This window comes from Sturnus vulgaris, chromosome 36 (genome assembly GCF_052056855.1).
Source record: "Sturnus vulgaris isolate bStuVul1 chromosome 36, bStuVul1.hap1, whole genome shotgun sequence".
NCBI classification, from domain to species: Eukaryota; Metazoa; Chordata; class Aves; order Passeriformes; family Sturnidae; genus Sturnus; species Sturnus vulgaris.
Genome location: NC_142278.1, coordinates 315,958 through 341,044, shown reverse-complemented (window position 1 = coordinate 341,044; position 25,087 = coordinate 315,958). Strand labels below are relative to the sequence as shown.

Sequence of the window (25,087 nt, the reverse complement as noted above, 5' to 3'; positions counted from 1 at the left end):
TGGGGGAAAATGGCGGCGGGAGGGAATGGTGGCAATGAGGGAAAATGGCGGCAATGGGGAAAATGGCGGCAATGGGAGAAAATGGCGGCACTGAGGGAAAATGGCGGCCATGTGGGGAAAATGGCTGCAGTGAGGGAATGGCGGCAATGGGGGAAAATGGCGGCCATGAGGGAAAATGGCGGCCATGTGGGGAAAATGGCGGCAATGGGGGAAAATGGCGTCAGTGAGGGAATGGCGGCCATGAGGGGGAAATGGTGGCCATGAGGGAAAATGGCGGCAATGAGGGAAAAATGGCGGCAATGGGGGGAAAATTGCGGCCATGGGGGAAAATGGCGGCAGTGGGGGAAAATGGCGGCAAGGGGTGAAAATGGCGATGGGAGGGAATGGCGGCCATGAGGGAAAATGGCGGCAGTGAGGGAAAATGGCGGCAATGGGGGAAAATGGCGGTGGGAGGGAATGGCGGCAATGGGGGAAAATGGCGGGAATGGGGGAAAATGGCGGAAATACGGGGAAAATGGTGGCCATGTGGGGAAAATGGCGGGAATGGGGGAAAATGGCGGCAATGGGGGGAAAATGGCGGCAGTGAGGGAAAATGGCGGCCATGAGGGAAAATGGCGGCAATGAGGGAAAATGGCGGCCATGAGGGAAAATGGGCGGCAGTGAGGGAAAATGGCGGCAAGGGGGGAAAATGGAGGTGGGAGGGAATGGCGGTAATGGAGGAAAATGGCGGTAATGGGGGGAAATGGCAGCAGTAAGGGAAAATGGCGGCAATGGGGGAAAATGGCGGCAATGAGGGAAAATGGCGGCAATGAGGGAAAATGGCGGTTGGATGGAATGGCGGCAATGAGGGAAAATGGCGGCCATGAGGGAAAATGGCTGCAATGGGGGGAAAATGGCGGCCATGAGGGAAAATGGCGGCAATGAGGGAATGGCGGCAATGGGGGAAAATGGCGGCCATGAGGGAAAATGGCGGCAATGAGGGAAAATGGCGGTGGGATGGAATGGCGGGCAATGGGGGAAAATGGCGGCCATGAGGGAAAATGGCGGCAATGGGGGAATGGCGGCAATGGGGGAAAATGGCGGCCATGAGGGAAAATGGCGGCAATGAGGGAATGGCGGCAATGGGGGAAAATGGCGGCCATGAGGGAAAATGGCGGCAATGAGGGAAAATGGCGGTGGGATGGAATGGCTGGCAATGGGGTAAAATGGCGGCCATAATTGAGGGAAAATGGCGGCAATGGGGGAAAATGGTGGCCATGAGGGAAAATGGCGGGAATGAGGGAAAATGGCGGCAATGGGGGGAAAATGGCGGCCATGTGGGGGAAAATGGCGGGGAATGGGGGAAAATGGCGGCCATGGGGAAAATGGCGGCCATGAGGGAAAATGGCGGAAATGGCGGGAATGGGGTCCTCAAAAATTGCCCCCAAAAATTTTTAAAAATTTCTCAAAAAGTCCCCAAAAAATTGAAAAAAAAATTTTCTCCGAATTTACCCAGAAATCCCCCAAAAAAATCTCCACCAAATTCAGCAGAAAATCTCTAAAAATTCCGAAAAAAATAATTTAAAAAAATTTTCCCAAAATCCCCCAAAAGTCCCAAAAGACTCCCGGAAAAAATCATTAAAATTTCCCAAAAAATGCCCCCAAAATCCCCAAAAATAATAAAAAAAAAATCTCAAAAAATTCACAAAAAATGCTGAGAAAAAAAACTTTCAAAATCCGAAAAAATTCTCTTAAAATCCCCTCAAAAATCCTAGAGAAAAAAATCCCAAAAATAATCCCCCAAATTCCCCCCAAATTCCCCCAAAATTCCGAAAACAATCCTAAAAAAATCCCCAAAAATCTTCAAAAATATCCCAAAAAATCACCAAAAAATTCTGAAAAATCCTGAAAAAATCCCCCCAAAAATCCTAAAAAAAATTCCCCAAAAATCCCCCCAAAAAATCTCCAAAAATCTCCCCAAAATCCCCAAAAAATCTCCAAAAAAATCCCCAAAAAATCTCCAAAAAATCCCCAAAAAATCCTAAAAAAATCCCCCAAAAATCCGAAAAAAATCCAAAAAAATCCTAAAAAAAATCCCTTAAAAATCAAAAAAATCCCCCAAAATGCCCCAAAAATCCCCCCAAATGCCCCAAAAATCTCCAAAGAAATCCCCCCAAAAATCCCCTAAAAATCCCCTAAAAACCCCAAAAAATCCCTTAAAAAATCAAAAAAAATCCCCAAAAAATCTCCAAAAAACCCCCCAAAAATCCTAAAAAAATTCCCAAAAATCCCCAAAAATCCTAAAAAAATCCCCAAAAATCCCCAAAAATCCCCAAAAATCCCCAAAAAATCCCCAAAAATCCCAAAAAAATTCCCAAAAAATCCCTTAAAATTCCAAAAAATCCCCAAAAAATCTCCAAAAAATCCCAAAAAATCCCAAAAAAATTCCCAAAAATACCCAAAAAAATCCTAAAAAAATCCCCAAAAATCCCCAAAAAATCCCCAAAAATCTCCAAAAAATCCTCAAAAAATCCCCCCAAAATCCTAAAAATATCCCCAAAAAATCCCCCAAAAATCCAAAAAAATTCCCAAAAATCCCCAAAAAAATCCCCCCAAAAATCCCCCAAAATCCCCAAAAAATCCCCTAAAAATCTCCAAAAAATCCCCAAAAAATCCCTTAAAAAAATCAAAAAATAAAAAAAAATCCCTTAAAAAATCCAAAAAATCCCAAAAAATGAAAAAAAAATCCCTTAAAAAATCAAAAAAATCCCCAATAAACCCCAAAAAATCCCCCAAAAATCCCCAAAAAATCCCCCAAAACCCCAATTTTTTTTTTTTTTTTTCCTGCAGCTGATCCGCACCACTCCTCTGGACCCGGGCCGAAATTACATTTTTGGTTTCCACCCTCACGGGGTTTTGGCCGCCGGAGCTTTCGGGAATTTCTGCACCGAGGCCACCGGGTTTGGGCTCCTGTTCCCGGGGCTGCGGCCGCACCTGCTCACCCTGCCCTGCTGGTTCCGCCTGCGCTCTTCAGGGACTACGCCATGGCCGGCGGTGAGTGCGGGAAAATTAATTAAGATAATTAAAAAAAAATTAAAAAAAAAATTCCCGAAAAATCCGGCGAAAAAAGAAAAAAAACGGCGAAAAAACGGCGAAAAAACGGCAAAAAAACGGCGAAAAAACGGTAAAAAAACACACACGAAAAACCTCACGGAAAACAAAAAGAAATACAGAATTTTGAGAATTAAAGTTAAATTTTTAGAATTAAAATTAAATTTAAGAAATTAAAAATGAAAAAAAAAATCCTCGAAAAAATCACAGAGAAAAATTAAAAATAAATTGAGAAAAAAGAGCAAAAAAAGTCAAATAAAACACGAAAAACCCCACACAAAAAAACAGAAAAAAACCACAAAAAACAGAAAAAAACCACACAAAAACAGCAACAAAAAACCCCACCAAAAATCAAAAATAAAAACATAAAAATAACAAAAAAAAAAGAAAAAAAATCCAAATTCCGCCCCTGCCCTGCTGGTTCCGCTGCTGCTCTGCAGGGAATTCGCCATGGCCGGCGGTGAGTGCGGGAAAATTAATTAAAATAATTAAAAATAAAAATTTAAAAAAAAAAAAAAAATTCCCGGAAAAAATCCGGCGAAAAAAGGAAAAAAAAACGGCGAAAAAACGGCAAAAAAACGGTAAAAAAAAACACACGAAAACCAAAAAGAAATACAAAATTTTGAGAATTAAAGTTAAATTTTTAGAATTAAAATTAAATTTAAGAAATTAAAAGTGAAAAAAAAAAATCCTCGGAAAAATCACAGAGAAAAATAAAAAAAAAAAATTGAGGAAAAAATAAGTCAAAAAAACACAAAAAACCCCCCAAAAAATACCCCCACAATTTTTAAAAAATAAAGTCAAATTCTTGAAATTAAAATTAAATTTTTGAAATTAAAAAGAAAAAAAAAAATCCCCGAAAAAATCCCACAAAAAATTAAAAAAAAGTAAAAAAAAAATCAAAAAATGTCAAAAAAACCACAGAAAAATAAACAGAAAAAAAACCACAAAAAGAGAAAAAAACACACAATCACAACAAGAAAAAAAACCCTCAAAAAATTTTAAAAAGCACTAAAAATAACAAAAAAAATAATTAAAAAAAAATTTAAAAAATTCCCGAAAAAAATCCGGCGAAAAAAGAAAAAAAAACGGCGAAAAAACGGCAAAAAACCACACAAAAACCACAGGAAAAACAAAAAAAAAAATTATACTTTTTAAAAAATAAAGTTAAATTTTTAGAATTAAAATTAAATTTAAGAAAATTAAAAATGAAAAAAAAAATCCTCGAAAAAATCACACAGAAAAATAAAAAAAAATCGCCGAAAAAAATCCAAAAAATGTCAAAAAACCACAAAAAAAACTCACAAAAAAAACAGGAAAAACCCACAAAAAACAGAAAAAAAGACACAAAAACAACAACAAAAAACCCCAACAAAAATAAAAAATAAAAAAATAAAAATAACAGAAAAAAGTTAAAAAAAAATTTTAAAAATCCTGAAAAAAACCCACGAAAAATTAAAAAAAAACACCGAAAAAACACAAAAAAATGCTGAAAAAACACCAAAAAAAAAGAGAAAAACCCACAAAAAAATGACACAAACTCCACAAAAACACAAAAAACCCCAAAACAAACAAACAAAAAACAACAAAAAAACAAAAAACCCAAAAACCTTTGGGAGGGAAAAGAAAAAAAATCTGAAATAATAATAACAATAATAATAATAATAATAATAATAATAATAATAATAATAATAATAATAATAATAATAATAATAATAATAATAATAATAATAATTTATTATTATTATTATTATTATTATTATTATTATTATTATTATTATTATTATTATTATTATTATTATTATTATTATTTCCAATAATTTTATTTTTTCCCCCAATAATTCTATTTTTTTCCCCCTATAATCCCAGTTTTTTTCCCCTTTAATTCCAGATTTTTTCCCCCAATAATTCTACTTTTTCCCCCAATAACTCTAATTACTTTTCCCCCATAAATCCCCATATTTCCCCCAATAAATCCCGGATTTTTTCCCCATAAATCCCCTATATTTTCCCATAAATCCCCTATATTTCCCCCATAAATTCTAATATATTTTCCCCAATAAATCCCAGATTTTTTCCCCTATAATCCCCTATATTTTCCCCTATAATTCCCTATATTTCCCCCATAAATTCTATATATTTCCCCCATAAATCCCATATATTTTCCCCAATAAATCCCAGATTTTTTCCCCATAAATCCCCTATTTTTCCTCATAATTTCCCTATATTTCCCCCATTAAATCCCATATATTTTCCCCAATAAATCCCAGATTTTTTCCCCCTATAATCCCTATATTTCCCCATAAATCCCCTATATTTCCCTCATAAATTCTATATTTCTCCCCCATAAATTCTATATATTTTCCCCAATAAATCCCAGATTTTTTCCCGTAATTCCCCTATATTTCCCCCATAAATTCCTATATATTTCCCCATAAATTCTCTATATTTTCCCCATAAATCCCCAATATTTTCCCCATAAATCCTGTATATTTTCCCCAATAAATCCCAGATTTTTTCCCCTATAATCCCCTATATTTTCCCCAATAAATCCCCTATATTTTCCCCATTAATTCCCTATATTTTCCCCAGAAATTCTATATTTTTCCCCTATAATCCCCTATATTTCCCCCATAAATCCCCTATATTTCCCCCATAAATTCTATATATTTCCCCCATTAATCCCCTATATTTCCCCAATAAATCCCACATATTTTCCCTATAATCCCCTATATTTCCCCAATAAATCCCCTATATTTTCCCCAATAAATCCCAGATTTTTCCCCCAATAAATCCCAGATTTTTCCCCCAATAATTCCCATTTTTCCCCCAATAATTCCCATTTTTTTCCCCCAGGTCTGGTGTCCTCGGAGCCCTCCAGCCTGGAGCATTTGCTGGCGGGGGAGGGCGGGGGTCGCGTCGCCGTCATCGCCCTGGGGGGGACCCCCCGAGTCCCTGGAGGCTCAGCCGGGGGCGCTGCGGCTGCAGCTGCTGCGCAGGACGGGCTTTGTTAGGATCGCGCTCAAGTTCGGGTCGGTTTTGGGGGATTTTTGGGGGATTTTAGGGTGGGATTTGGGGGTTTTAGGGGGATTTGGGGGGGATTTTGGGGGGATTTTAGGGGGATTTTAGGGGGATTTTAGGGTGGGATGTGGAGGGTTTGAGGGGACTTAGGATGGGATTTCGGGGGGATTTGGAGGCGCAGGACGGGCTTTGTTAGGATCGCGCTCAAGTTCGGGTCGGTTTTGGGGGATTTTTGGGGGGATTTTAGGGTGGGATTTGGGGGTTTTAGGGGGATTTGGGGGGATTTTGGGGGGATTTTAGGGGGATTTTAGGGGGGATTTTAGGGTGGGATGTGGAGGGTTTGAGGGGACTTAGGATGGGATTTCGGGGGGATTTGGAGGCGCAGGACGGGCTTTGTTAGGATCGCGCTCAAGTTCGGGTCGGTTTTAGGGGGGTTTTGGGGGGATTTTGGTGGATTTTTGGGGATTTTGGGGGATTTTAGGGTGGGATTTGGGGGTTTTAGGGGGATTTGGGGGGATTTTGGGGGGATTTTGGGGGATTTGGGAGCGCTGAGGCTGCAGCTGCTGCGCAGGACGGGCTTTGTTAGGATCGCGCTCAAGTTCGGGTCGGTTTTAGGGGGGTTTTGGGGGATTTGAGGAGGATTTTGGGGGATTTTAGGTGGGATTTGGGGGTTTGGGGGGGATTTTAGGGGGATTGGGGAGGAATTTCGGGGCGCAGGACGGGCATTGTTAGGATCGCGCTCAAGTTCGGGTCGGTTTTGGGGGATTTGGGGGATTTGAGGAGGATTTTGGGGGGGGTTCAGGTGGGATTTGGGGAGTTTGGGGGATTTAGGGTGGGATTTTTGGGGGATTTGGGGGGGGTTGAGGAGGATTTGGGGTGCAGGACGGGCTTTGTTAGGATCGCGCTCAAGTTCGGGTCGGGTTTAGGGGATTTTGGGGGGATTTTTGGGATTTTAGGGGATTTAGGGTGAGATTTGGGGGGATTTGGGGGGGGTTTGAGGAGGATTTGGGGGGATTTGGGTTGGGATTTTGGGGTTCTTAGAGTGGAATTTCGGGAAGGGATTTGGGGTTCCCAAAGTGGAATTTTGGGGTTGGGATTTTGGGTTCCTGGGGGGGATTTTTGGGGTTCCTAAAGTGGAATTTTGGGGTTGGGATTTTGGGTTCCTGGGGGGGATTTTTGGGGTTCCTAAAGCGGAATTTTAGGTTCGGGACTTGGGGTTCCCGAGCGGGATTTTGGGTTCCCAAAATGGAATTTTCGGGAAGGGATTTGGGGTTCCCAGAGTGGAATTTGGGATTTCCATTGGAATTTTACCGACATCCCGAGACCCGGCTGAAAATTTCGGGGGTTCCCCCGAATCCCCGGGGTCCCCGTTTTGTTTTTTTTAAATTTTATTTTTTAATTTTCCCAGCACGCCGCTGGTGCCCGTGTTCAGTTTTGGGGAGAACGAGGGGAACTTTGGGGTCCCAAAAGGGGAATTTTGGGGCTCCCAAAGTGGAATTTTGGGGGTTGGGATTTTGGGGTTTCCTGAGAGAGATTTTGGGGTTCTTTGAGTGGAATTTTTGGGGTTGGGATTTTGGGGTTCCCGAGCGGGATTTTGGGGTCTCAAAGAGGAATTTTGGGGTTCCTAAAGGGGAATTTTGGGATTGGGATTTCGGGTTCCTATGAGGGATTTTTTGGGGTTCCTAAAGCGGAATTTTAGGTTCGGGATTTGGGGTTCCCGAGCGGGATTTTGGGATCCCATTTTTTTTTAAAATTTTATTTTTAAATTTTCCCAGCACGCCGCTGGTGCCCGTGTTCAGTTTTGGGGAGAACGAGGGGAATTTCGGGGGTCCCATTTTTTTTTTTAATTTTATTTTTAAATTTTCCCAGCACGCCGCTGGTGCCCGTGTTCAGTTTTGGGGAGAACGAGGGGAATTTTGGGGTCCCATTTTTTATTTAAATTTATTTTTAAATTTTCCCAGCACGCCCCTGGTGCCCGTGTTCAGTTTTGGGGGAGAACGAGGGGAATTTCGGGGTCCCATTTTTTTTTTTAATTTTATTTTTAAATTTTCCCAGCACCCCCCTGGTGCCCGTGTTCAGTTTTGGGAGGAACGAGGGGAATTTCGGGGTCCCAAAAGGGGAATTTTGGGGTTCCTGAAGCGGAATTTTGGATTTCCATTGGAATTTTTTTTTTTTAATTTTATTTTTAAATTTTCCCAGCACGCCGCTGGTGCCCGTGTTCAGTTTTGGGGAGAACGAGCTCTTCCGGCAGGTCCCCGAACCCTCCGGGCTCGCGGCTGCGGCGCCTCCAGGGGCGGCTCCAGAAGCTCCTGGGGGTGGCGCTGCCGCTGTTCCCACGCCCGCGGCGTTTTCCAGTACAGCTTCGGGCTGCTGCCCTTCCGGCAGCCCATCCACACCGTGGGGTGAGCACGGGAAAAGTAAAATTCGGGGGAAACGGGGAAAATTTGGGGAAAAACGGTGAAAATTTGGGGAAAAACGGTGAAAATTTGGGTGAAAACGGTGAAAATTCGGCGGAAAAACGGTGAAAATTCGGCGAAAAAACGGATGAAATTTGGAGAAAAAACGGTGAAAAATTGGGGAAAAATGGGGGAAAAGTGGAAAAATTGGGGTAAAAAGGGTTGAAAAAGTTTGGGGGAAAACGGCAAAAATTTGGGGGAAAACGGTGAAAATTTGGGAAAAAACGGTGAAAAATTGGGGTAAAAAACGGTGAAAAATTGGGGAAAAATGGGGAAAATTTTGGGGGGGAAAACGGTGGAAATTTGGTGGAAAACGGGGAAAATTTGATGAAAAAGGAGCTGCTGCCCTTCCGGCAGCCCATCCACACCGTGGGTGAGCACGGGAAAAGTAAAATTCGGGGGAAAAAGAAAAAAATTTGGGAAAAACGGTGAAAATTTGGGGAAAAACGGTGAAAATTTGGGGGAAAACGGTGAAAATTCGGCGAAAAAACGGTGAAAATTTGGTGAAAAACGGTGAAAATTTGGTGAAAAACGGGGGAAATTTGGAGAAAAAACGGTGAAAAATTGGGGGAAAATGGGGGAAAATTTTGGGGGGGAAAACGGTGGAAATTTGGTGGAAAACGGGGAAAATTTGATGAAAAAGGAGCTGCTGCCCTTCCGGCAGCCCATCCACACCGTGGGTGAGCACAGGAAAAATTAAAATTCGGGGGGAAACGGTGAAAATTTGGGGAAAAACGGTGAAAATTTGGGGGAAAACGGTGAAAATTTGGGGAGAAACAGTGAAAATTCGGCGAAAAAACGGTGAAAAATTGGGTGAAAACAGTGAAAATTTGGTGAAAAACGGACGAAATTTGGAGAAAAAACGGTGAAAAATTGGGGTAAAATGGGGAAAAATTGGGGTGAAAAATGGGGGAAAATTTTGGGGGAAAACGGAGAAAATTTGAGGAAAAACGGTGAAAATTTGGGGGGAAAAACGGTGAAAAATTGGGGGAAAATGGGGAAAATTTTGGGGGGGAAAACGGTGGAAATTGGTGGAAAACGGGGAAAATTTGATGAAAAAAGGAGCTGCTGCCCTTCCGGCAGCCCATCCACACCGTGGCTGAGCACGGGAAAAGTAAAATTCGGGGGAAAAAGAAAAAAATTTGGGGAAAAACGGTGAAAATTCGGCGGAAAACGGTGAAAATTTGGTGAAAACGGGGGAAATTTGGAGAAAAAAACGGTGAAAAATTGGGGTAAAATGGGGAAAAATTGGGGAAACAACTGTGAAAAATTGGGGTAAAATGGGGAAAATTTTGGGGGAAAATTTGGGGAAAAAAAGGTGAAAAATTGGGAAAAACGGTGAAAATTGGGGAAAAAATGGGGAAAAATTGGGGAAAAAATGGGGAAAAATGGGGAAAATTTGGGGAAAAATGGGGAAAATTTGGGGGGGAAAACGGGAGAAAATTTGAGGAAAACGGGGAAAATTTGGGGAATAAAGAGCTGCTGCCCTTCTGGCAGCCCATCCACACCGTGGGGTGAGCACCGGAAAAGTAAAATTCGGGGGGAAACGGTGAAAATTTGGGGAGAAACGGGGAAAATTTGGGCAAAAACTGTGAAAATTTGGGAAAAACGGTGAAAATTCGGCGAAAAACGGTGAAAATTGGGGAAAAACGGGGGAAAATTTGGAGAAAAAACGGTGAAAAATTGGGGTAAAATGCGGGGGAAAATTTTGGGGAAAACGGAGAAAATTTGAGGAAAAACGGTGAAAATTTGGGGGAAAACGGGACGAAATTTCAGGAAAAATGGTGAAAAATTGGGGTAAAAAACGGTGAAAAATTGGGGGAAAATGGGGAAAATTTTGGGGGGGAAAACGGTGGAAATTTGGTGGAAAACGGGGAAAATTTGATGAAAAAGGAGCTGCTGCCCTTCCGGCAGCCCATCCACACCGTGGGTGAGCACGGGAAAAGTAAAATTCGGGGGGAAACGGTGAAAATTTGGGGAGAAACGGGGAAAATTTGGGGAAAAACGGTGAAAATTTGGTGAAAAACGGTGAAAATTTGGTGAAAAATGGACGAAATTTGGAGAAAAAACGGTGAAAAATTGGGGTAAAATGGGGAAAAATTGGGGTGAAAAATGGGGGAAAATTTTTGGGGGAAAACAGAGAAAATTTGGGGAAAAACGGTGAAAATTTGGGGAAAAACGGTGAAAATTGGGGTAAAATGGGGAAAATTGGGGTGAAAAATGGGGAAAATTTTTGGGGGAAAACAGAGAAAATTTGGGGAAAAACGGTGAAAATTTGGGTGAAAACGGTGAAAATTTGGGGAAAACGGTGAAAATTTGGAGAAAAAACGGATGAAATTGGGGAAACAACTGTGAAAAATTGGGGTAAAATGGGGAAAATTTTGGGGGGAAAATTTGGGGAAAAAAAGGTGAAAAATTGGGGAAAAACAGTGAAAATTGGGGAAAAAATGGGAAAAAATTGGGGAAAAAATGGGGAAAAATCGGGGAAAAATGGGGAAAATTTGGGGAAAAATGGGGAAAATTTGGGGGGGAAAACGGAGAAAATTTGAGGAAAACGGGGAAAATTTGGGGAATAAAGAGCTGCTGCCCTTCCGGCAGCCCATCCACACCGTGGGGTGAGCACAGGAAAAATTAAAATTCGGGGGGAAACTGTGAAAATTTGGGGAGAAACGGGGAAAATTTGGGCAAAAACGGTGAAAATTTGGGGAAAAACGGTGAAAATTCGGCGAAAAAACGGTGAAAATTTGGTGAAAAACGGTGACAAATTTGGGGAAAAACGGTGAAAAATTGGGGTAAAATGGGGAAAATTGGGGTGAAAAATGGGGAAAATTTTTGGGGGAAAACAGAGAAAATTTGGGGAAAAACGGTGAAAATTTGGTGAAAACGGTGAAAATTTTGGGGAAAACGGTGAAAATTTGGTGAAAAACGGGGGAAATTTGGAGAAAAAAACGGTGAAAAATTGGGGTAAAATGGGGAAAAATTGGGGTGAAAAATGGGGGAAAATTTTGGGGGAAAACAGAGAAAATTTGGGTTGGGGAAAACAGAGAAAATTTGGGGAGAAACGGTGAAAATTCGGCGGAAAACGGGGAAATTTGGTGAAAAACGGGGGAAATTTGGAGGAAAAACGGTGAAAAATTGGGGTAAAATGGGGAAAAATTGGGGGAAAATCGGGGAAAATTTTTTTGGGGAAAACGGTGAAAATTTGGGTGAAAATGGTGAAAAATTGGGGAAACAACTGTGAAAAATTGGGGGAAAGTGAGGAAAATTTGGGGGGGGGAATTTGGGGAAAAACGGGGAAAATTTGGGGAAAAACGGTGAAAAATTGGGGAAACAACTGTGAAAAATTGGGGTAAAAATGGGGAAAAATTGGGGAAAAACGGGGGAAAATTTGGGGGAAAACAGAGAAAATTTGGGGAAAAACGGGGAAAAATTGGGGAAAAAAACTGGGAAAAATTTGGTGGAAAATGGGGAAAATTTGGGGAAAAACGGGGGAAATTTGGGGAAAAAAATCCTTCAAAGTTCAGGAAAAAAATCCTAAAAAAATTAGGAAAAAATACGAAAAAACAGGAAAAATGCTTAAAAATTCAGAAAGAAATCAGAAAAAAACCCGAAATAATTCAGAAAAAAATCCTAAAAATTTTTTAAAAAGCCAAAAACTTCAGAAAAATATTTTTAAAAATTCAGGAAAAAAAATCCTTTAAAATCCTTTAAAAATCCTTAAAAATTCATTTAAAAATCCTAAAAAATTCGGGGAAAAATGCCAAAAAATTCAGAAAAAATTTTTAAAAAATCAGAAAAAAATCCTTAAAAATTCAGGAAAAAAAATCCTTAAAAATTCAGGAAAAATCCTTAAAAATTCATTTAAAATTACATTACAAAACCTAAAAAAAATCAGAAAAAAATCAGAAAAAAATCAGAAAAAAATCAGAAAAAAATCGATAAAAATTCCATTTTTTGTGGATTTGAATGGGGTTTTTTGTGGGTTTTTGGTGGGATTTTAATGAGATTTTTTGGGGTAATTTCTGGGATTTTGGGGTAATTTCTGGGATTTTTTGGCGCAGTGGGGGCGCCCCTGGAGCTGCCGCGGGTTCCGAACCCGTCGGGGTCGCAGGTGGAGCTTTGGCACCGCAAAGAATCCCGGGAAAAAAAAAAAAACAACAAAAAATCTCATTAAAAATCCCCCAAAATCCAATTAAAAAATGAATAAAGATGGAAAAAAATTCAGGGAAAAAATCCTTAAAAAACCAAGAAAAAAATCCTAAAAAAATCAGGAAAAATTGTTAAAAAATCCATAAAGAAATCAGAAAAAAAAAAAAACAACAGAAAAAAAATCCTAAAAAATGCAGAAAAAACCCCTAAAAAATCCTTAACAATCCTTTAAAATCCTTAAAAATTCATTTAAAAATCAGAAAAAAAAATCAGAAAAAAAATCAGAAAAAATTCAGAAAAAAATTCCTAAAAAATTCAGAAAAAATGCCAAAAAATTCAGAAAAAATTAAAAAAAAAATCAGAAAAAAATCCTAAAAAATTCAGGAAAAAAATCCTTAAAAAATCCTTTTAAAAATCCTTAAAAATTCATTTAAAATTACATTTAAAAAACCTAAAAAAATCAGAAAAAAACAGAAAAAAATCAGAAAAAAAATCAGAAAAAAATCAGAAAAAAATCGATAAAAATTCCATTTTTTGTGGGATTTGAATGGGGTTTTTTGTGGGTTTTTGGTGGATTTGAATGGGATTTTTGGGGTAATTTCTGGGATTTTTTGGCGCAGTGGGGGCGCCCCTGGAGCTTCCGCGGGTTCCGAACCCGTCGGGGTCGCAGGTGGAGCTTTGGCACCGCAAAGAATCCCGGGAAAAAAAAAAACAACAAAAATCTCATTAAAAATCCCCCAAAATCCAATTAAAAAATGAATAAAGATGGAAAAAAATTCAGGGAAAAAAATCCTTAAAAACCAAGAAAAAAATCCTAAAAAAATCAGGAAAATTGCTAAAAAATCCATAAAGAAATCAGAAAAAATAAAAAAAAAATCAGAAAAAAAATCTAAAAAATGCAGAAAAGAACCCTAAAAAATCTTTAACAATCCTTTAAAATCCTTAAAACTTCATTTAAAAATCAGAAAAAAAATCAGAAAAAATTCAGAAAAAAATTCCTAAAAAATTCAGAAAAAATGCCAAAAAATTCAGAAAAATTAAAAAAAAATCAGAAAAAAATCCTAAAAAATTCAGGAAAAAAAAATCCTTAAAAATTCATTTAAAATTACATTTAAAAAAACCTAAAAAAAATCAGAAAAAATCAGAAAAAAATCAGAAAAAAAATGGATAAAAATTCCATTTTTTGTGGGATTTGAATGGGGTTTTTTGTGGGTTTTTTGGTGGATTTGAATGGGATTTTTTGGGGTAATTTCTGGGATTTTTTGGGGTAATTTCTGGGATTTTTTGGCGCAGTGGGGGCGCCCCTGGAGCTGCCGCGGGTTCCGAACCCGTCGGGGTCGCAGGTGGAGCTTTGGCACCGCCGCTACCAGGGAGAGTCTGGAGCGACTTTTTGAGGAGCACAAAGAGGGGTTCGGGGTCCCCCCCGAGCGGCACCTGAGCTTCGTGTGAACCCCAAAAAAATCCCAAAAATATCGGGGGACACCCCAAAAAAATCGGGAGTGCCCCGGGATTTCTGTACCCCAATAAATCGATATTAACCCAATAAAATGTGGAATATTCTCAATTTTTGGGTATTTTTTGAGGGGGGTTTTGGGACTTCTGAGCTTCGTGTGAACCCCAAAAAAATCCCCAAAAAATCGCGGGACACCCCAAAAAAATCGGGGAGTCCCCCGGAGTCTCTGTACCCCAATAAATCGATATCAGACCCAATAAAATGTGGAATATTCTGAATTTTTTATTATTTTTGAGGGGGTTTTGGGACTTCTGAGCTTCGTGTGAACCCCAAAAAAATCCCAAAAATATCGGGGGACACCCCCAAAAAATTGGGGGAGTCCCCCGGAGTCTCTGCACCCCAATAAATTGATATCAAACCCAATAAAATGTGGAATATTCTCAATTTTTGGGTATTTTTTGGGGGGGTTTTGGGACTTCTGAGCTTCGTGTGAACCCCAAAAAAATCCCAAAAATATCGGGGGGACACCCCAAAAAATCGGGGGAGTCCCCCGGAGTCTCTGCACCCCAATAAATCGATATCAAACCCAATAAAATGTGGAATATCTCAATTTTTTTTAGGAGTCACTCCCCCTGGCCCCTCCCCCCGCCCCAATTAAGGCCCTTAATGAATTAACCACGCCCCTTTATTATTTATTTATTTATTTATTTCCGATCCGGCGAGGCCCCAACGAAGGGGGGGTGGGGGGGGAGGGGCGAGGGGGGGGAGGGGCGGGGGTGGGGGAGGAGCGATGAGGGGGGAGGGGCCTGGGCCGCCCCTCCCCCCCCCTTTACCGGGGCGCCCCTCCCCCACCGCGGGGCTGGGGGGGGGGGGTTTAAAGGGGGGGGGGGAGGGGGAGGATTTTAATTTTTTTTTTTGGGGGGGGGGAGGGGGAGAGGGGGGGGGGACGACCCCTCCAGCCCCCACCGGAGCTCGAGCCCCTCCCCCCTCCGGGTCGCCCCTCCCCCCACCTCCCCCCCCTCCCCCCGCGGCTGCAGTTGGGGGGGGCCCGGCCCGACCCCGGCGGCGCCGGCCTGGGGAGAGAAACGGGGGGAGGGGCTGGGACCCGAAACCGGGACCCCAGACCCAAAACCGGGACCCCAGACCCAAAACAGAGACCCCAGACCCAAAACAGAGACCCCAAATCCCAGAAAAATCCCCAGACCCAAAACCGGAACCCCAAATCCTGGAGAGACCCCAGACCCAAAACCGGGACCCCAGACCCAAAACCGGGACCCCAAATCCTGGAGAGACCCCAGGCCCAAAATGGAGACCCCAGACCAAAACGGGGACCCCAAATCCTGGAGAGACCCAGACCCGAAACCGGGACCCCAGACCCAAAACGGGACCCCAAATTCCAAAAGGACCCAAATTACCCCCCCCCCCAGACCCAAAACGGGGACCCCAAATTCCAAAAGGACCCAAATTACCCCCCCAGACCCCAAAAACGGGGACCCCAAATCCTGGAGAAACCCCAGACCTGAAACCAGGACCCCAAATCCTGGAGAGACCCCGGACCCAAAATGGGCCCCCAGACCCAGAACGGGGACCTCAAATTCCAAAAGGACCCGAATTCCTCCCCCAGACCCAAAATGGGGACCCCAAATCCCCCCCGTACCCAAAACGGGGAACCCCAGTGACGCCCCACCCACACAGCCATATTTGGTCATGGCCACACCCCACTTCCCATATTTGGCTTTAGCCCCGCCCCTTTCCATATTTGGTGCGACCCCCGCCCCTTTCACCGGTTTTGGTCACGCCCCATTTCTCCATGTTTTGTCAGGCCCCGCCCCTCCCCATATTCGGCACCACCCAATTCCCATATTTGGTCAGCCCCCGCCCCATTCCCATATTTGGCCAGGCCCCGCCCCTCCCCATATTCGGCACCACCCAATTCCCATATTTGGTCAGGCCCCGCCCCTCCCATATTCGGCACCACCCAATTCCCATATTTGGCCAGGCCCCGCCCCTCCCCATATTCGGCACAGCCCAATTCCCATATTTGGTCAGCCCCCGCCCCATTCCCATATTTGGCCAGGCCCCGCCCCTCCCCATATTCGGCACAGCCCAATTCCCATATTGGTCAGGCCCCGCCCCTCCCCATATTCGGCACCACCCAATTCCCATATTTTGGTCAGCCCCCGCCCCATTCCCATATTCGGCACAGCCCAATTCCCATATTTGGTCAGCCCCCGCCCCATTCCCATATTTGGCCAGGCCCCGCCCCGCCCCATATTCGGCGCGGCCCCATTCCCATATTTGGCCAGGCCCCGCCCACCTGCCCTATTTGGCCATGGCTTTGATCGCGACAGCGGCTTCCTCGGTCATCGCCGACAGCACCGTGATCTGCGGGGACAGATCAGCCCCAGTTCAATCCCAGTTCACACCAGTGCAGCCCAGTTCAGACCAATTCCATCCCAGTTCACACCAGTCCAGCCCAGTTCACACCAGTTCCATCCCAGTTCAGCTCAGTTCCATCCCAGTTCCATCCCAGTCCAGCCCAGTTCCATCCCAGTCCAGCCCAGTTCCATCCCAGTTCAGCCCGGTTCCATCCCAGTTCCATCCCAGTTCAGACCAGTGGTCTCCCAGTCCATCCCAGGGCTCTTCCAGTCCCTCCCAGTCCTTCCTAGTTCATTCCAGTTCCATCCCAGTGCTCCCAATTCATCCCAGTTCATCATAAACCCATTCCAGCCCAACCCAGTTCCATCCCAGTCCCTCCCAGTTCCATCCCAGTCCCTCCCATTCCCATCCCTGTTTATCCCAGTCCCTCCCAATCCATCCCAGTATTCCCAGTACCAGGATCTCCTCCCCGCAGTTGTATTCTGCTCGATCTCCCGGCCCAGTTCCATCCCAGTCCCTCCCATTCCCATCCCAGTCCCCTCCCAGTCCATCCCAGCTTATCCCAGTCCCTCCCATTCCCATCCCAGCCATCCCAGTCCCCTCCCAGTCCATCCCAGTCCCATCCCAGTCCCCTCCCAGTCATCCCAGTATTCCCCAGTACCAGGATCTCCTCCCCGCAGTCGTATTTCTGCTCGATCTCCCGGCCCAGTTCCCCCTCTGGCAGCCTCAGGTCCTCCCGCACCTCCCCGCTGTCCTGGAGCAGCGACAGGTACCCGTCCTGGATCCCGATGAGCTGTGGGACAGGTGAGACAGGTGAGACAGGTATGGACAGGTAACACACACAGGTACCCGTCCTGGATCCCGATGAGCTGTGGGACAGGTGAGACAGACAGGTGAGACACACAGGTGAGACAGGTATGGACAGGTAACACACACAGGTACCCGTCCTGGATCCCGATGAGCTGTGGGACAGGTGAGACAGGTGAGACACACAGGTGAGACAGGTAAGGACAGGTAACACACACAGGTACCCGTCCTGGATCCCGATGAGCTGTGGGACAGGTGAGACACACAGGTGAGACAGACAGGTATGGACAGGTAACACACACAGGTACCCGTCCTGGATCCCAATGAGCTGCACAGGTGAGACAGGTGAGACAGGTATGGACAGGTAACACACACAGGTATGGACAGGTAACACACACAGGTACCCGTCCTGGATCCCAATGAGCTGCACAGGTGAGACAGGTATGGACAGGTGAGACAGACAGGTATGGACAGGTGAAACAGGTATGGACAGGTAACACACACAGGTATGGACAGGTAACACCACACAGGTACCCGTCCTGGATTCTGACCAGCTACAGGTGAGACAGACATGTATGGATAAGTGAAACAGGTAATGAACAGGTGAGGCAAACAGGTAACACGCACAGGTACAGACAAGTAACACACACAGGTATTCGTCCTGGATCCCGATGAGCTGCACAGGTGAGACACACAGGTGAGACACACAGGTATGGACATGTAAGAAGACGTATGGACAAATAAGAGCAGGTCCAGCTGTGTTCCAGGTGTGTTACCTGTCCCAGGTGTGTCTCACCTGGAAGTCATTGCGTTTGATGTTGGGCACGTTCATGTCGTGGGTGGAGGGACAGATGTGCCCAGCTGTGCACAGGTGTGTTACAGGTGTGTCCCAGGTGTATACAGGTATGTTACAGGTGTGTCCCAGGTATGCACAGGTGTGTCCCAGGTGTGTTCAGGTATGTCCAGGTGTGTCCCAGGTGTATACAGGTGTGTTACAGGTGTGTCCCAGGTGTGTTCAGGTGTGTTACAGGTATGTCCAGGTGTGTCCCAGGTATTTACAGGTGTATCCCAACTGTGTAAAGGTGCATCCCAGCTGTATACAAGTGTGTTACAGGTGTGTCCCAGGGTGTGTTACAGGTATGCACAGGTGTGTCCCAGGTGTGTTACAGGTATGCTGCACAGGTGTGTTTACAGGTATGTACACTGTATCCCCAGCTGTATACAGATGTGTTACAGGTGTGTCCCAGGTATGCATGGCTGAGTCCCAGGTGTGTTACAGTCTGTACAGGTGTGTCCAGCTGTGCACAGGTGTGTTACAGGTGTGTACAGGTGTGTCCCAGGTGTATAGAGGTGTGTTACAGGTGGTCCCAGGTGTGCTACAGTATGTCCAGGTGTGTCCCAGGTATTTACAGGTGTATCCAACTGTGTACAGGTGCGTCCCAGCTGTATACAAGTGTGTTACAGGTGTGTCCCAGGTGTGTTACAGGTATGTACAGGTGTATCCCAGCTGTATACAGATGTGTTACAAGTGTATACAGGTGCGTTACAGGTCTGTACAGGTGTGGCCCAGGTGTGTTACCTGTCCCAGGTGTGTTACCTGTCCCAGGTGTGTCTCACCTGGAAGTCATTGCGTTTGATGTTGGGCACGTCCATGTTGTGGGTGGAAGGACAGATGTGCCCAGCTGTGCACAGGTGTGTTACAGGTGTGTACAGGTGTGTCCCAGGTGTATAGAGGTGTGTTACAGGTGGTCCCAGGTGTGCTTACAGGTATGTCCAGGTGTGTCCCAGGTATTTACAGGTGTGTCCCAGGTGTGCCCAGGTGTGTTACCTGTCCCAGGTGTGTTACCTGTCCAGGTGTGTCTCACCTGGAAGTCATTGCGTTTGATGTTGGGCACGTCCATGTTGTGGGTGGAGGGAAGACAGATGTGCCCAGCTGTGTCCCAGGTATGTACAGCTGTGTCCCAGGTATGTACAGGTGTGTCCCAGGTGTGCCCAGGTGTGTTCCAGGTGTGCCCAGGTGTGTTCCAGTGTGTTACCTGTCCCAGGTGTGTCTCACCTGGAAGTCATTGCGTTTGATGTTGGGCACGTCCATGTTGTGGGTGGAGGACAGATGTCCTCGTACTTCTTGCCCGTGAAGATGTCGATGCCCACCAGGTGCACCTGGGGGGGAACTGGGGTTACTGGGAGCACTGGAGCACTGGGAGCACTGGGAACGGGGGTCAGAGCCGTACTGGGAGCACTGGGAATGGGGTCACAGCTGTACTGGGAGCACTGGGAATGGGGGTCAGAACCGTACTGGGAGCACTGGGAATGGGGTCAGAGCCATACTGGGAGCACTGGGAGCACTGGGAATGGGGTCAGAGCCGTTACTGGGAGCACTGGGAATGGGGTCAGAGCCATACTGGGAGCACTGGGAGCACTGGGAATGGGGTCAGAGCCGTACTGGGAGCACTGGGAATGGGGTCAGAGCCCTACTGGGAGCACTGGGAATGGGGTCAGAGCCGTACTGGGAGCACTGGGAATGGGGTCAGAGCCATAGTGGGAGCACTGGGGAGCACTGGGAATGGGGTCAGAGCTGTACTGGGAGCACTGGGAGCACTGGGAATGGGGTCAGAGCCATACTGGGAGCACTGGGAATGGGTCAGAGCCATACTGGGAGCACTGGGAATGGGGTCAGAGCCATAGTGGGAGCACTGGAGCACTGGGAATGGGGTCAGAGCCGTACTGGGAGCACTGGAGCACTGGGGAATGGGGTCAGAGCCATACTGGGAGCACTGGGAATGGGGTCAGAGCCGTACTGGGAGCACTGGGAGCACTGGGAATGGGGTCAGAGCTGTACTGGGAGCACTGGGAGCACTGGGGGGGGGAGGAATTTGGGGCAGTTTTGGGATTCTGGGAAAATTTTGGGGAATTCAGACGGAATCTGGGGGGGGGAAATTTGGGATTCCAGAGGGAATTTTGGGAATCCAGGGGGAATTTTGGGATTGAAACTCAAATTTTTGGGATCCACCAGGATTTTTGGGATACGCTGGAATTCCCAAATTCCAAATTTTGGGATTTTTTGGGGGACGGGAATCAGAGCTCGGGAAAGGCTCGTGAGAGGATTTTTAGGGAATTCGCTCACTCGGGGCTAACTCAGGTTGGGATTTCGGGATTCCCACCAGGAATTTTGGGATTTTTGGCTTCCTTGGCATTCCCAAATTCCCAATTTTGGGTTTTTTTTGGGAATTTTTTGGAGGAATCAGAGCCCAGGAAAAACGCTCTTTAGGGGACGCGTTCAATCGACGCTAACTCCGCTTGGGATTTCGGGATTCCCACGGGGATTTTGGGATTCCCCGTGGAATTTTGGGATTTCCCCGGGGCTTTTGGCTTCCTTGGCATTCCCAAATTCCCAATTTCTGGGATTTTTTTCGAGTGATTTTTGGGAGATCAGACCCCAAGAAGAGTCTTTGTGACCGCGGTCACTCGGGGCTAACTCCGCTTGGGATCTCGGGATTCCCACGGGGATTTTGGGATTCCCACGGGGATTTTGGGATTCCCACGTGGAATTTTGGGATTTTTGGCTTCCTTGGCATTCCCAAATTCCCAATTTTGGGGGTTTTTTTGGGAATTTTTTGGAGGAATCAGAGCCCAGGAAAAACGCTCTTTAGGGGATGCGTTCAATCGACGCTAACTCCGCTTGGGATTTTGCGATTCCCACGGGAATTTTGGGATTCCCACGTGGAATTTCGGGGCTTCCACGGATTTTGGCTTCCTTGGCATTCCCAAATTCCCAATTTCTGGGATTTTTTTTGGGAATTTTTTGGAGGAATCAGAGCCCAGGAAAAACGCTCTTTAGGGATGCGTTCAATCGACGCTAACTCCGCTTGGGATTTTGGGATTCCCACGGGGATTTCGCGATTCCCCCGTGGAATTCGGGGCTCCCCCGGGCCTTTTGGCTACCTTGGCGTGGCCGTGTTTGCCGGTTTTGGAGGTGCTCATCTCCACGATCTTGCAGGGGCGGCCCTTGAGCACCACGAAGCCGTTCTTGCGCAGCGCCGAGCACTGCATGGGGAACGTGGCCGAGGCCCCCGCGTCCCCCGTCTCGAAGTCCAGGTCGTCGGCCATCGCCTCTCTGGGAAGGGCAATTCCCAAAAAAAAAAAACCGGATTGGGGCCGGGGGAAAGGAAATTTAAAGGGGTCAGGAAAAAACCCGAAAGTTTTAGGGGGTTGGGGGAGCCGAAAAAATTAAAAGGGGGGGGGGATTGGAAAGGGAAAAAAGAGGGTGGGAGTCCTGAAATGGGGGTGAGGAAGTGGGGAAACCCAAAATTTAGGGGGTCAGAGGACAGGGAACCCCAAAATTTGAGGGGTCAGAGGACAGGGAACCCCAAAATTTAGGGGGTCAGAGGACAGGGAACCCCAAAATTTGAGGGGTCAGAGGACAGGGAACCCCAAAATTTGAGGGGGTCAGAGGACAGGGAATCCAAAATTTGAGGGGTCAGAGAACAGGGAATCCAAAATTTGGTGGTCAAGGAGGAGCCCAAAAAATTTGGGGGTCGGGGAGGGTCTGGGACCCCAAAAACTGGGGTGAAGTGAGAAGAGAAGGCTCTAAAAGACCACATATTTGAGGGGTCAGAGAACAGGGAATCCAAAATTTGAGGGGTCAGGGAGGAGCCCAAAAAATTTGGGGGTTGGGGAGGGTCTGGGACCCCAAAAATTGGGGGTGAAGTGGGAAGGAGAGGATCTAAAAGGGGGGAGAGACCCCCAAAAATGGGGATCAGGAAGTGGAGAACCCCAAAATTTAGGGGGTCAGAGGACAGGGAATCCAAAATTTGAGGGGTCAGGGAGAAGCCCAAAAAATTTGGGGGTTGGGGAAGGTCGAGGGATCCCAAAAATTGGGGGGGAACTTGGAAGGGGAAGCGTAAGAAGAGGGTGGGAGTCCAGAAATGGGGGTGAGGAAGTGGGGAACCCCAAAATTTAAGGGGTCAGAGGACAGGGAATCCAAAATTTGAGGGGTCAGAGGACGAAGAATCCAACATTTGATGGGTCAGGGAGAAGCCCAAAAAATTTGGGAGTGGGGGAAAGTCGGAGAACCCCAAAAATTGGGGGGGAACTTGGAAGGGGAAGCGTAAGAAGAGGGTGGGAGCCCAAAAATGGGGATCAGGAAGTGAGGAACCCCAAAATTTGAGGGTGGAGACCCCAAAAATGGGGGTCAGGCGGCAAGGAGCCCCAAAATTTTGGGTGGTCAGGGAAAAGCCCAAAAAATTTGGGGGTCGGGGAGGGTCAGGGGATGCAAAAAAATTGGAAAGGGAAGCTCAAAAAGGAGGTGGGAACATCCCAAAAAAAGCACTTGAAGGTGCTGAAAACCCTCAAAATTGGGGTCAGGGGGTGGGAAATCCCAAAATTCAGGGGTTCAGGAGACAGAGAATCCAAAATTTGGGAGATAAAGAAGAACCTCAAAAAATTTGGGGGTTGGGGAGGGGTGGGGGGGGGGATGCCAAAAATTGGAAAGGGAAACTCAAAAAGGGTTCGGGGGAGACCAGAAAAGGGAATTTGAAGATGCTGGAGACACCCCAAAAGGGGTGAAAACCCCAAAAAAGGGAGGGTCAGGACTGGGGAACCCCAAAATTTGGGGTGGTTAGGGGAAGCCCAAAAATTTGGAGATTAAGAAGGGTCAAGAGACCCCAAAATTTAAGGGAAAAGCGGGAAGGGGAAGCGTAAAAAGAGGGTGAGAGCCCAAAAATGGGGGTCGGAAGCGGGGAACCCCAAAATTTGGGGGGTCAGAGGACAGGGAACCCCAAAATTTGGGGGATCATGGGGTGGAGAAACAAAATTTGAGGGTCAGGGAGAAGCTCAAAAAATTCGGGGGTTGGGGAAAGTCGGGGGATCCCAAAAATTGGGAGAAAAATGGGAAGGGAAAATATAAAAAAGGGGTTTGGGATACCCTAAAAAAAGCACGTGAAGACCCCAAAAAGGGGGTGGGAACCCCAAAATTTGGGGGGATCAGAGAACAAGAGAACAGGGAATCCAAAATTTGGGGTTTCAGGGAGAAGCTCAAAAAATTCGGGGGTCGGAGAGGGTCAGGGGACCCCAAAAATGTGGGGGGAAAAGTGGGAAGGGGAAGCTCAATAAGGGAGTGGAGACCCCAGAAAAGGGGGGTCAGGAAGCGGGGAACCCCAAAATTTGTCAAAACCCCAAAAACCTGGAGTTAGGGAGAGATGGGGAAGCTGAAAAAGGAGTTGGGGACCCCCCAAAAACGGGGGTTAAGGGGATCCCAAAATGGGAAAAGGGAACCCCAAAAATACAGAACCCCCAAAAAAAGAAAGATCAGGACCCCAAAAATGGGGTTGGGGACCCCCCCAAAAATGGCTGGGGACCCCTAAAATGAGTGGGGGGAGGTCACAGGGGGACCCCAAACCCGGATGGGGGGGGAGGTGACACGTGGGGGGTGGGGGGGGGTGACACACGTGGGGAGTCGGGGGGGGGAATTTTGGGGGGTCCAGGGGGGTTTTGGGGGGGGTCAAGGCGGTTTTGGGGGGGTCCGGAGACTTTGGGGGGTCCCGGGCTGGGATTTTGGGGGGGGGTCCATGGGGGTTTTGGGGGGGGGGAGGTTCAAGGGAATTCCGTGGGATCCCGGGGGTGAAATTTGGGATTTTTTTGGGGGGGGTCCCCACGCTCTTTATATGAGGAGGGGAATCCCTCCCCCCGCCCCAAGTCCTTATATGGAATCGGGGGCTCCCCAACTTCCTTACAACGACAAGCGGGGGTCCCCAACTTCCTTATACGGAATTTCCAGGGCTCCCCCCCCATTCCCTATACGGAATTGGGGGCTCCCCAAATTCCTTACGCGGAGCAGCGCCGGGACCCCGACTTCCTTAGGAAGAGCGGCGGGGATCCCCCGGTGCCTTATAAGGAGCGGCGGGGGTCCCCAACTTCCTCATACGGAGTTTCGGGGGTCCCCCAATTCCTTATATGGGGTGTGGGGGGGGGGGGATCCCCCCGTTCCTTATTAAAGAAGGGGGGGGGGGGGGAGTCGCGCGCTCGCCGCCGCCACGCGGCCCCCTGGCGGGGCGGGGGGGGGGAGCGCAGCGCGCGGGCGCGGCCTAGGCCGGGCCTGAGGGGAAAGGCGGCACCGGGATGGGAGCGGCGGCGACCGCGGGGTTTCTTCCCCCCTCCCCGAAGGCGCGGCCACCCCTGCGGACCCCCGCGGGAAGGCCCCGAACTCACCCCCGAGCCCGCGAGCCCCGAAGCCCGAACCGCCGCCGCGCTGGAGCTGCTGCAACCCCCGGGCCCCCACCGCGCCTGCGCGCCCGCCCCGGGCGGGGGGGGGAGAGGAACGGAGCATGCGCGGGGAGGGGGGGCGGGGGAGGCGGAGGGAAGTGCGCCTGCGCAGAGAGGGGAGGGGAGGAGCGCGGTGGGGCCTACGCATGCGCGCGGCGCCCCCTCCACCCCGGCTGGGCGGAGTTAAGGCCTGGCGGCACCGCCCCGCCCCACGTGCTCTCGCGAGATTTGTGGAGCTGAGCAGCGCCGCGCGGCGCTGGGCGTGATCTCGCGAGAGTTGGAACGGTTAGGCTGAGCGCAGTGCGTCCTCTCGCGAGAGTTCGCTGAGGAGCGCAGCGCCGCGCGGCCGGCGAGGGTCACGCGAGATTTGGAGCACGCGGGGGAGAGAGGCGGGCTAGGCCTCCAGGCCCCTTTTGGGGGGGGGGGGAGATGTCGCCATGGCAACGCCGCAGGCACCGCTCCTTATGCAAAT

The 25,087-nt window shown here is 47.0% G+C and overlaps 1 protein-coding gene, 1 long non-coding RNA gene and 1 pseudogene across 2 annotated transcripts; 2 read left to right on the top strand and 1 right to left on the bottom strand.

Moving 5' to 3' along the window:
• Positions 1 to 465: 465 nt before the first annotated feature.
• Positions 466 to 8,517, top strand: LOC106864295 (2-acylglycerol O-acyltransferase 2-like; annotated as a pseudogene).
• Positions 8,518 to 10,283: 1,766 nt separating this feature from the next.
• LOC148220514 (uncharacterized) lies at positions 10,284 to 14,613 on the top strand. Its single transcript, XR_015798759.1, has 2 exons — positions 10,284 to 10,497; positions 14,010 to 14,613. It is a non-coding gene; the product is annotated as an uncharacterized LOC148220514 (long non-coding RNA).
• Positions 14,614 to 15,206: 593 nt separating this feature from the next.
• EIF5A (eukaryotic translation initiation factor 5A) lies at positions 15,207 to 24,695 on the bottom strand. The gene is made up of 7 exons (XM_088155270.1): positions 24,562 to 24,695; positions 21,298 to 21,469; positions 19,468 to 19,515; positions 18,973 to 19,029; positions 17,210 to 17,341; positions 16,487 to 16,554; positions 15,207 to 15,242 (listed from the first exon to the last, which is right to left on the bottom strand). The coding sequence occupies exons 2-6, from the start codon at positions 21,460 to 21,462 to the stop codon at positions 16,492 to 16,494; spliced, it is 465 nt and encodes a 154-aa protein (XP_088011396.1). The 5' UTR covers positions 21,463 to 21,469; positions 24,562 to 24,695; the 3' UTR covers positions 15,207 to 15,242; positions 16,487 to 16,491.
• Between the last annotated feature and the right edge of the window lie 392 nt (positions 24,696 to 25,087).

What these genes read in the sequence shown, in the direction of transcription:
- EIF5A (XM_088155270.1), bottom strand. Translation starts at nt 21,462, where the DNA reads ATGGCCGACGACCTGGACTTCGAGACGGGGGACGCGGGGGCCTCGGCC. An exon ending in GCAAACACGGCCACGCCAAG is followed by an intron (nt 19,516 to 21,297) that starts GTAGCCAAAAGG and finishes GTTCCCCCCCAG; the next exon opens with GTGCACCTGGTGGGCATCGA. An exon ending in ACTGCGGGGAGGAGATCCTG is followed by an intron (nt 16,555 to 17,209) that starts GTACTGGGGAAT and finishes CTGTCCCCGCAG; the next exon opens with ATCACGGTGCTGTCGGCGAT.